The sequence below is a fragment of the Stigmatopora nigra genome, chromosome 2 (assembly GCF_051989575.1).
Source record: "Stigmatopora nigra isolate UIUO_SnigA chromosome 2, RoL_Snig_1.1, whole genome shotgun sequence".
Classification (NCBI taxonomy): domain Eukaryota; kingdom Metazoa; phylum Chordata; class Actinopteri; order Syngnathiformes; family Syngnathidae; genus Stigmatopora; species Stigmatopora nigra.
This window is the reverse complement of record NC_135509.1, coordinates 3,329,497-3,340,061: the sequence shown is the minus strand read 5'-3', so window position 1 is coordinate 3,340,061 and position 10,565 is coordinate 3,329,497. Positions and strand designations below refer to the sequence as shown.

The window sequence follows — 10,565 nt, the reverse complement described above, 5'->3', positions numbered from 1 at the left end:
AAACAATCAAAATCTATTGCTATAACTTGATGATAATTAATTTCCCGGAGAGTCCACATGTTTTTATGCCAACAAAGACCACGTGACATTTTTAAAAACAACCACCTAAGATTTACGTCACTAATACAGTTGACATTGTCCGTCCTTTACTTGGAGTAGAAGTTTAGTAAGGTGATACAAACAGATTATAATTCTCAATATTAACTATGTTGCGTCCGCTTTGAGGAATGTATTTTGAACATTATTGTTTGTTTTTGTCTGCATTGACTGACTGAAAACATGAATAATATCCATTCAATACATGCAGTACTGTCATTGCTATTACACATTTAGAAGATGCATCTTAAGTTATTTGTTCAGGCGAAGACTGGGTGAGGCTATTTGTTTAATGCAATTCTATCAGGTCGTTATGGTGTTTTGTTTATCTTGGTCGGTTGGATGCAGCTATAAACTGAGGGCTGCAGTTGACAGGAATGTGACGTCATTTAAAGCGCGGGTTTTTTTCACTGTGGAAAGTGCTAGAAGAAACGAAGCACGCCCTCTCCATCTTTAGTAACCCTCCCTCCGCTCAAAAAGGCCATGTTGTTTGTGCACATTTACTCCGGTACAATATTGGCTTGGGGTGAATTTCATCAAGTATATTTCTTTTTTAATTAAAGTGTAATTGTTTGTATCATATACTTTGACAGTAGTTAAAAATTAGCCCTTCTCGTGAAAACGGCATGGAAGGCGGAATCATCTGTGATGCCACTAGATGGCAAGAGCACAGTTGAATCAAATGGCTTCATATGAGATTTGCAATTTGAAAAGCACAATGTTTAAAAGAGGCGTACAAATACTAGTTCAATGTCTAAATAAGGGCACACTGAAATTAGAGGGGATGTATAAAGTACTTGAACCCAGCACTAGAGTTAATAATATAGTAGTAGTAGTAAATATGGCAGCACATCAAATCTTGCAATAAGGTTTAAACTACTAACTATATGTATAAACTAGTCGTTCATTCCGTTCGTCACTACAATGCTGCTTGAAGGACAGCTAAGCGTGGTTAAATTAAATGATACTACATTTCATACGTTGAATATAATGTTAAGATTGCCGATGAGAGACGACGTCCGTCTCCATTGGTGCACAATGGGCATCAGACATCTAGCCTTGTAATGTAATATCTATGGTCGACAGTTCATCGCGGATGGATATGACTTGCACCAAGTCGAAACGCATGTGTATAAAGAATCCGGTCTATTAAGAGGAAGTCCCTTTCTTTTTCACTGCAATCAGAGAGCAGAGGGGGACATTTGATTCTTTGCATTTTATTCAAGAAAGTCAACACAACAAACAAGGTTGGTCGGCACTCTTACTTATTGGTTATACATTACTGTAAAGTAGTGATCACCTTGAATTGCAACGTTTTTCCCATATCAATGTGATGATACCCCAGGCCTGAGCTATTACAATGCAGTATTTTTAATATTATTATTTACAGTCTTATTATTGTAAATATGGGTTAAATATATATTAACCAATATATTTTATTCAGTGTTTTAGCGTATGGTTGAAGGTCTTAGGATGCAGCACTGCAGATATGGGCGTTATGCCGAGCTTTGGTTGCATAAAACGGGTGGTGAGGATGATGGTCGACATTATTTGGATTGCGTGTTTTTACTGGAATTAAAACGGTCGGGAAAAGGCTATGTATAATAATAATAAAATTGAATATATTAGAATGGCAAGATTTTGCCTGGTAACATCTGCTCTGCATTTGGTTGTTACAACTATGTAATAGACATACACCCACTAGTCCCTAATACATTTCTATTCCCAGTGAATTAACCCACGCAATTTCTCCCTTTAAAGATGCGCCTTTTTCCTCGACAACATGACAGCGACGCTTTGAGCTTTCGTATGCGTCAATTGAATGCGAGTTAGGTGACGTTATCGTTTGAGTTGCCTTCCTTTACTATGTATCGCAAGAATACCTAGAATATTCTCTATGGATTGTGTTTTATGTCGTTTTGGTGCGTAAGCACGTGCGTTGCGCTGCCATTGTCTGCGTGTGGACGGGCGCCATGTTGGTTAAGGGCTACTTCCGTCATCTGGGGCGGTACAAGGGCTACTAGGTTGAAGAAACTTGAGGGAGGGGCGATAGGGTAGTTGTAGTTCTTTAAACTATTACTGTACGACAGTTTCTGCGCACTTGTTAGAAAAGCTGGGAGTTGTTCCTGAAACCCTTCTAACGTATGTTAAGCATACTCAAACAGCTTTCATTATTCATGAGATCCAAAACACTGACCTCTTTTGTTGTTTTTTGTTCCCGCAGATGCCTGAAGAAATGCAAGACGTTGAGACCTTTGCCTTCCAGGCAGAGATTGCTCAGTTGATGTCCCTTATCATCAACACCTTCTATTCCAACAAAGAGATCTTCCTCAGGGAGTTGATCTCTAATGCCTCTGATGTAAGTCTGCCAAATGTCGAACCTGTGTTATTAGACAACATTGTGACATTAGCTTTGTTTTGTTGACAGGCTTTGGACAAAATCCGCTACGAAAGTTTGACGGACCCCACCAAGATGGACAGCGGCAAGGATCTTAAGATTGACATCATCCCCAACAATGTCGACCGCACCCTCACCATCATTGACACTGGCATTGGCATGACCAAGGCTGACCTGATTAACAACCTGGGAACCATCGCCAAGTCTGGCACAAAGGCTTTCATGGAGGCTCTTCAGGTACATCTCCAATCTTGCCCAAAGCACCTAAAGAAAAATTAAAGTTTGTCAAATTGTGCGCCACAGGGTTGCACTTGGAATGTATTTACATGATACTCGACTTAACCTTTTTAATGTCTTAGGCCGGAGCTGACATCTCCATGATCGGTCAATTTGGCGTGGGTTTCTACTCCGCCTACCTGGTCGCTGAGAAAGTGTCCGTCATCACCAAACACAATGACGACGAGCAGTACCTCTGGGAGTCTTCTGCCGGTGGCTCCTTCACGGTTGCCGTTGACAACGGTGCGTTGGCCAATCTGTGACACAAATGTCAACATTGGTATAATTACTAATAAAGACATTTATTTATTCACTGTAATGCAATTCTCCACAGGAGAGCCCATTGGCCGTGGAACAAAGATCGTCCTGCACTTGAAGGAAGACCAGACTGAGTATGTTGAGGAGAAGCGAGTGAAGGAAATTGTGAAGAAGCACTCTCAGTTCATTGGCTACCCCATCACCCTCTTTGTGAGTAGCACCTGCACATTTAGTCTGAAGTATAGCCGCGATCTTGACCAGATTTTTTTTCCATGCATTGCGCTAGGTGGAGAAAGAGCGCGATAAGGAGATCAGCGACGACGAAGCCGAGGAGGAAAAGGCTGAGGCAGAGGTGAAGGAAGACAAGGAGGACGGCGAAGACATGCCCAAGATCGAAGATGTCGACGACGATGAGGAAGATGACTCCAAGGATAAGGACAAGAAAAAGAAGAAGAAGATCAAGGAGAAGTACATTGACCAGGAGGAGCTCAACAAGACCAAGCCCATCTGGACCAGAAACCCAGACGACATCACCATTGAGGAGTATGGGGAGTTTTACAAGAGTCTGACCAATGACTGGGAGGATCACCTGGCCGTGAAGGTACGCTAGGATGCTAACTCCATTCTCATAGGCTAGATGTTCATTCTTTTTGCTTGCTTCCCTTGCAGCATTTCTCCGTGGAGGGTCAGCTGGAGTTCCGGGCCTTGCTCTTCATTCCCCGCCGTGCACCTTTTGACCTCTTTGAGAACAAGAAAAAGAAGAACAACATCAAGCTCTACGTCAGGAGAGTCTTCATCATGGACAACTGTGAAGAGCTCATCCCCGAGTACCTCAGTGAGTATGTCTCTTCTGGTTGGCCTCCTTCGCGGGGGTTCTCTCCCAGGACGGTAGCGTAAACATTTGTGTATTCCTCCAGACTTTGTCCGTGGCGTGGTGGACTCTGAAGACCTGCCCCTCAACATTTCCAGAGAAATGCTTCAGCAGAGCAAGATCCTGAAGGTCATCCGCAAGAACATTGTCAAGAAGTGTCTGGAGCTTTTTGCTGAACTGGCTGAGGACAAGGAGAACTACAAGAAGTTCTATGAAGGCTTTTCCAAGAACATCAAGGTAAAAAAAAAAAGGACCTATGTACATTTTTCAATGATACCCTTTGAAGCACTGACACTAAAATCTAACCTGTTTAATCTAGCTGGGCATCCACGAGGATTCCCAAAACCGCAAGAAGCTGTCAGAGCTGCTGCGCTACCACAGCTCCCAGTCTGGAGATGAAACCACCTCCCTCACAGAATACCTGACCCGCATGAAGGACAACCAAAAGTCAATCTATTACATCACTGGTCAGTTTTCAGCATGTCTTGAATAAGTTACAATTGCTTACTATTGGAGAAGATCTGACTCTGGTTCCTCATTCAAGGTGAAAGCAAGGACCAAGTGGCCAACTCTGCCTTTGTGGAGCGCGTCCGCAAGCGCGGCTTCGAGGTTTTGTACATGACAGAGCCCATCGACGAATACTGCGTGCAGCAACTGAAGGAGTTCGACGGCAAGAGCCTGGTTTCGGTCACCAAGGAGGGCCTGGAGCTCCCTGAAGATGAGGAAGAGAAGAAAAAGATGGAGGAGGACAAGGCCAAATTTGAGAACCTCTGCAAGCTCATGAAGGAGATTCTGGACAAGAAAGTGGAGAAGGTAAGCATCTCTGGAATTTTCAGATAGGGGCTATATGCAGAAGCACTTGGACTTTTTCCCAAACTAGTTGTGTTGTTGCGACAGGTTCCTAGTTGAGCATTACTCGAGTCCTGGTGAGTCGGGCCTGCTGAGTTTGGAATAATTTGGACTGTTTTTAATAACCAAACTTGTGAATCTAACTTAAAAAGTGCCTGGGTTGAACATTTTTGATTGTCAAATTGCATGCCATTGGCGCACGCCTACTCGGATTGTTGTGGACACATACCTGACATCCGTTAATTGTCCCACGCAGGTGACTGTCTCCAACCGTCTGGTGTCTTCACCCTGCTGCATCGTGACCAGCACTTACGGCTGGACGGCCAACATGGAGAGGATCATGAAAGCCCAAGCCCTCAGAGACAACACCACCATGGGTTACATGATGGCCAAGAAGCACCTGGAGGTCAATCCCGACCATCCCATCGTGGAGACCCTGCGACAGAAGGCCGAGGTCGATAAGAACGACAAGGCTGTAAAGGACCTGGTCATCCTGCTCTTCGAGACCGCCTTGCTGTCTTCTGGTTTCTCCTTGGATGACCCTCAGACCCACTCCAACCGCATCTACAGAATGATCAAATTGGGACTTGGTAAGAAAACATTGCATTTTTTTGGTCATTTTCCATTTTCAACTCTCCAACTAACTCCTTTCCCTCTTCAGGAATCGACGATGATGAAGTCCCCATCGAGGAAGCCACTTCCACATCGGCCCCAGATGAGATCCCACCTCTAGAAGGTGATGGCGAAGACGACGCTTCACGCATGGAAGAAGTCGATTAAATATAACCCGTCCCTCAGATTTGTATCAATCGGTCTCATGTTTCTATTGTTCATCCTTTAAACTGCAGTAACTTTAAAAACGATTAGTCATTCATGTTGTTTGGTGGACCGGTGTATTGCTCTCGTTCCAGAGCATTTATCTGCAAGACCCTCCTTTTATTGAAAAGAAGCTGTTTGGTTTGTTTGTTTTTTTTGCTGTAAAAACGGATGCTGACCGGACATTTCTGTTTATCGAGTACCCTGTTGCACTGAGTTTTAAACGAGGGGAGTGAACACGGGAATGGTACATTCCATTTAATTGGGTCTGAAGGTTTGGCTGAGTTCTGCACGCTGCATGGAGAAAGAACTGACTGTAAGATTCCTTTTTGCCTGAGTCCAGGCTTGTGTGTATTCAAGTATTGTTTTGCAAAAAATAAAACGTGAAAATAAAGCGATACTTAACTCATAAATGCTGACTTTGACTTTTTTTTTTACTTGTATTACTACAACACTAAAACTTTGCTATGTTGGCCACTAGGTGGACATGTACTACCAGTAAAAAGGATCATTATGCATTAAAGATACTGCAAAACGTTACTAAATTTGTATAGTGATGAATGTGACATGACCTAAAATTATAGTACATGTCACCTTGGAAAATTATGGTTGGAACTATAAAAATACTTACTGTCTCATGCAATGACATACTCTTATCAGTGTTCTAATTTTATAAGATTCTATAGTCCAAGTCAATTTCTGAATTTTCAGAATGTCAATTCATGTGGATATAACCTTTCCTAAATTGCCAACACGAGTTGAATCAGGGCAACTGGTCATTTTATTTTATATTTAGCTTTTTAATATATTACTCGTACATTATTTCTTTTGAGGATATACACAATTATCCTTAAAAATTCCATTGAAATTCTCTTAGAAAATGTGTTATTTATTTAAAGTTTCAAAATACCTTCCAACTTTTTTTTTGACATAATACCTTATTCCCTTTAAAAATGATGAAGAACACCATTCTCATATGCGAATATTTTATTATCAATCCACTTAGCATAAGTAACAGAATGTACCGTGAATGTGCTTCGGGTTTCTCCTCGCTCGCCCTTCATCATAATTAATATTCAATGAGGAGAGCTTTAACACAAAGGATGCAGTGCAAAAAGACATGGTCGATAGAAACTTTCAAGATATATTAATATGATTTAGACTCAATGCTGGGAGGGATGTGTTTTAAAAAAATAATGTGGCACCTAAAACAACTTTTAAGCTTCTTATTTGATCACATTAAGGGGCCCAGAAATGATAATACAGGGCACACATATGAGTTTGAAATGTTTGTCTAGCACATTCAAGCTATAGTACAAAATCTCACCTGTAGACACGAAGGCCACTTGTATCAGACGGACGATATTTTGATGATATCGACCATCTTAAGTATTCAGTGTGGAGTCAATCACCAACTATGTCGTCAACTGTTTTAGCCATGAAAGTCACCTGCTCTATTCAAAAAGAGGGGTCAAGTCATCAATACATTAGCAAGTAGAAACATGTCACTTTACCTGTAAAGGATATTTAGTGCATTTTGCATTGGTGGGCAAATTGTATGATGTATTAACAGGACTTATTTTGGAGGAAAACATTTTTGTTGTGACTGGATTGGAGGCACGAAAGAAAAAACAAATTAAATCAAATAAAAATCCCTTTCGGGCAGTACCTTAGACATCAAAACAATGGACGTGCGGTGTGTAATAAAGAAACAACCACAGAAAACGTGGTCACAGTTCTCAGTTTGATAGGCGCTAGACCTTCTGCGGTGGCGCCAACCGCCGTCCCGACTTCATCCGACTACGGGCGTAAACCCGCAGAAAGAGGGCGAGGAAGACCACGGCCACGCCGACGCCTCCCACGGCGGAAACGGCGTGGCCGTAGAGGAAGCAGGAGAGGAGAATGGCGAAGGCCTGCCTCAGGGTCATGATGATGGTGAAGACGGCAGCGCCGAATTGGTTAATGGTGTAAAAAATGAAGAGCTGGCCGCACGCCGAGCAAACGGACAGGAGTACCGCATGGAAGGCGAACTCGGAGTGGCGAGCCATGAACGCCAGCGAGTCAAAGAAGGCGCCCTGCTCCAGCAAGGAGAAGATGGTGAATAGACACGAGAAGAGGTTGACCCCAAACATCATTTGCACTGAGGACATCTTATACTTGAACAGGTTGTCCTGCCAGTTGGAGGTGAAGCTGTCGAAGACCACGTATCCCCCCAGGATGACCACGCCACTGAAGGTGGTGACCCTGGTAGGCAAGTGTTTGTCGGCGGGACTGGAGAGCAAAAACATGCTAACGCCCACGGAGATGAGCGCCGCCGTTAGGTACTCCCAGTACTCGTAGCTCTTTTGGGAGACCATCTTTCCCATGAGCATGACGGGAATGACCTTGGAGGCCTTGGCCAAGACTTGGGTGGGGAAACTAATGTATTTGAGAGCCTCGTACTGGCACCAGCTGCTCATGATATTGGAGAGCGAGGCGAAGGAGTATTTGTACATGGGCGTGCCGTGGTGAGGTTGCTTGAATAAAAAGCACCATAGGCCCGACACGGTCAGGGCCAAAATGCGGTTCATGAACACCAAAAATTGAGAGTCCTTGAATCGTTCGCCATCTTCGTTCGTAGCCGAGGCGCCGTAGGAGCGGGTCATGACCCTCTCCTGGAGGACCCCCCATGTCAGGTATGATGCCTGGTATACCAAAACAGCATAGTCAGCAGGGAGATGGGGGCAAAGGTCAGGAGAAATATTTTGTTGCCACAATTGATATTCAAAATTTTAACTTAAGCGCATATTGGGTTGATGTTTGTTTTTTTTTGCAAGCTATGATTTGGGTTTCAAGTGTGCTTTAGAAATTTCATAGTTGCTAAAAATAATAATAATAATACAGTAGTAAAGAATTGTGCAGAATTTAAATTTATGAAACTTGCCTATTCTATTCTTCCAAAAATAAACTGTAAACGTCTCAATAGTATGAGCATATTTCACCCATTGTTCTCCATTTAACTATATTTACTTTCTAGTATATTTCCACTCTATTAAAAATTGCCCTCCCACAAATGCAACTTATAGCCCGAAAAATAGACATCCCGGATACCCCCCCCCCCCTTAGTAAAATATAAATTTTCAAAGAGCAAGTAAGAACATAAACAGCCGGTGAACTCACAAAGGATCATAAAAGGACACACCATATCTAAATTGACAGACTATCTACTCTTGTTTACTTAAAGGGAGGTGCTCACCTGCAGTCCCGCGGCACAAAAGATCAATCTTAAAGCCTGTCGGAGGGACGAACCGGATTCCCCCTCATTCCTTGAGCTGACTGATACACTATCCAACAAGCCTGTCTTTGCCTCATTTCCAAAGACGCAAGATTTGACGATCCTATAAAGGCACCCACTACCTAGAAAATGAAGACAAGTACCACATAAGGCACAATCATAGAAGAGTGAAATCACGGAAAACTAGATGTAGAGACAAACCTGTGTCCATGTAATTGCTGCGCTTCAAGTAGCGAATGAGTAGATAGCCGGGGATAATGATGGTCGAGTACCCCAGCATATTCACGAGGAAGCGAAAGAGCCACACGTCGCGCCATCCCTCCAACAGGGAAGGCTCTTCTTGAGCGGTGACGACAGACGGCAAAATAAGTGACAGCAGAACAGGACAAACCCTATAAAACATAAACAATATGCTTCATAAAAGAAGAAACATGACCAGGACTACCACCAATGTCAATACAATACTTAGATATTTTTTTGCATTATTTTTACTGGGTGAACAAATAGGGCAATGCCACTTATAGTACTTATAGTCCGAAAAATAGACGTCCCAGATTTCCACCCTAGTAAAATATATATTTTTAAAGAGCAAATAAGAACAAAAACAACCAATTTGTATCAGCAAATCTTTAAAAAATCAGGTGAGAAGTAGCACAAAAAAATCTACATCAGGGCATCCCTATGTGAAATTTGTGGTGAATATTATTGTGGTGATGACAAGAAAAATTGTAATAACATTTGTTTGCAGTACAGGACAGTCAATATTTTCCAGCATATTGACTATCAAGCACATCATTGGTGCAATTTGTGCATGAATGAAGAAGGTGTGCTCTTTTGCCTCCGTGGCAGAAGGATGACATCCCATCCGGGGTCCACCCGCTGGAAAGCCGCCGTTTCTGACTCACACAGAAAGTCTTTGTGTGGGACAGCCAAGACCTGAACTTGAATAAGTCAGCAATTTTGGTACAGGTTGGTCATCATTCCAAAGAGTTAAACTTTGACCCCCTAGAATGTCTTCAGTATGTTTGAGACACTATATTATGACACATTTATGCCATACAGTAAGGAAAATCTTGAAGGATGTTCTTTTCAAGAATAAAAATGTAACACAGTCTGTTTACTGGCATATAACGAGGATTATAACCCCGATATTATTGTAAACAAAACACAAGCAAGATCCTTTTTACACAAAAAAATATATATTTGGAAGCCTAACGATGGTGGCTTGCAGTAATTTAACGACAGGAATCAAAAGTTAATAAAACGTCCTATATATATTATTCCCGGTGATGGACTTTGACGAAACTTAACACCAAAGATCTCGCTTATTTCACCATTTTCTCCTACAGGCATAACATTACCTCTGTGTAAAAGATGACATTTTTCTCCTGTGTGGCCGAGATCTGCCACAGCCCCGACACACTCAAACTCCTCGACTGAATCGGTGCATAAAAACAGTCCGTCAGGAACACGAGGATACACTGGAAAGGTTTATTTTCTTCAAAACTAGCTGTCTTCGCGTGCTAGTGTCAACTTATGCTTGAAAAGCCGATGTGTTCACTTGAACAGAAAAGAGACTGTCCTCTTCTCTCTACGGGGGGATGCGGTTCAGGCTACGACGTTTCATTATCGCCGTCTTCTGTTTCGGAGGAGTTACTGCACTACTGCCTCTTAAGGGCAATGTTGTTACAGCATTTCAAATAATTAAAGTGTTTATTGATTGACAA

General features: G+C 42.5%; 2 protein-coding genes across 3 annotated transcripts; one reads left to right on the top strand and one right to left on the bottom strand.

Annotated features, from left to right (window-relative positions):
• The first annotated feature begins 1,175 nt into the window (after nucleotides 1–1,175).
• Nucleotides 1,176–5,977, top strand: hsp90ab1 (heat shock protein 90, alpha (cytosolic), class B member 1). Of its 2 annotated transcripts, none has more exons than XM_077734402.1 (12): nucleotides 1,176–1,343; nucleotides 2,321–2,455; nucleotides 2,525–2,731; nucleotides 2,854–3,013; nucleotides 3,105–3,238; nucleotides 3,315–3,629; nucleotides 3,698–3,863; nucleotides 3,946–4,136; nucleotides 4,219–4,366; nucleotides 4,444–4,712; nucleotides 5,005–5,338; nucleotides 5,410–5,977. In XM_077734402.1, the coding sequence occupies exons 2-12, from the start codon at nucleotides 2,321–2,323 to the stop codon at nucleotides 5,526–5,528; spliced, it is 2,178 nt and encodes a 725-aa protein (XP_077590528.1). In that variant the 5' UTR covers nucleotides 1,176–1,343; the 3' UTR covers nucleotides 5,529–5,977. The 2 variants fall into 2 exon arrangements, with proteins under 2 accessions (XP_077590528.1, XP_077590538.1); XM_077734412.1 differs by lacking the exon at nucleotides 1,176–1,343 and adding an exon at nucleotides 2,108–2,238.
• A 561-nt stretch (nucleotides 5,978–6,538) lies between these two features.
• slc35b2 (solute carrier family 35 member B2) lies at nucleotides 6,539–10,465 on the bottom strand. The gene is made up of 4 exons (XM_077712182.1): nucleotides 10,200–10,465; nucleotides 9,040–9,230; nucleotides 8,800–8,960; nucleotides 6,539–8,248 (listed from the first exon to the last, which is right to left on the bottom strand). Exons 1-4 carry the CDS (start codon nucleotides 10,217–10,219, stop codon nucleotides 7,319–7,321), a joined length of 1,302 nt encoding a protein of 433 aa, XP_077568308.1. The 5' UTR covers nucleotides 10,220–10,465; the 3' UTR covers nucleotides 6,539–7,318.
• Between the last annotated feature and the right edge of the window lie 100 nt (nucleotides 10,466–10,565).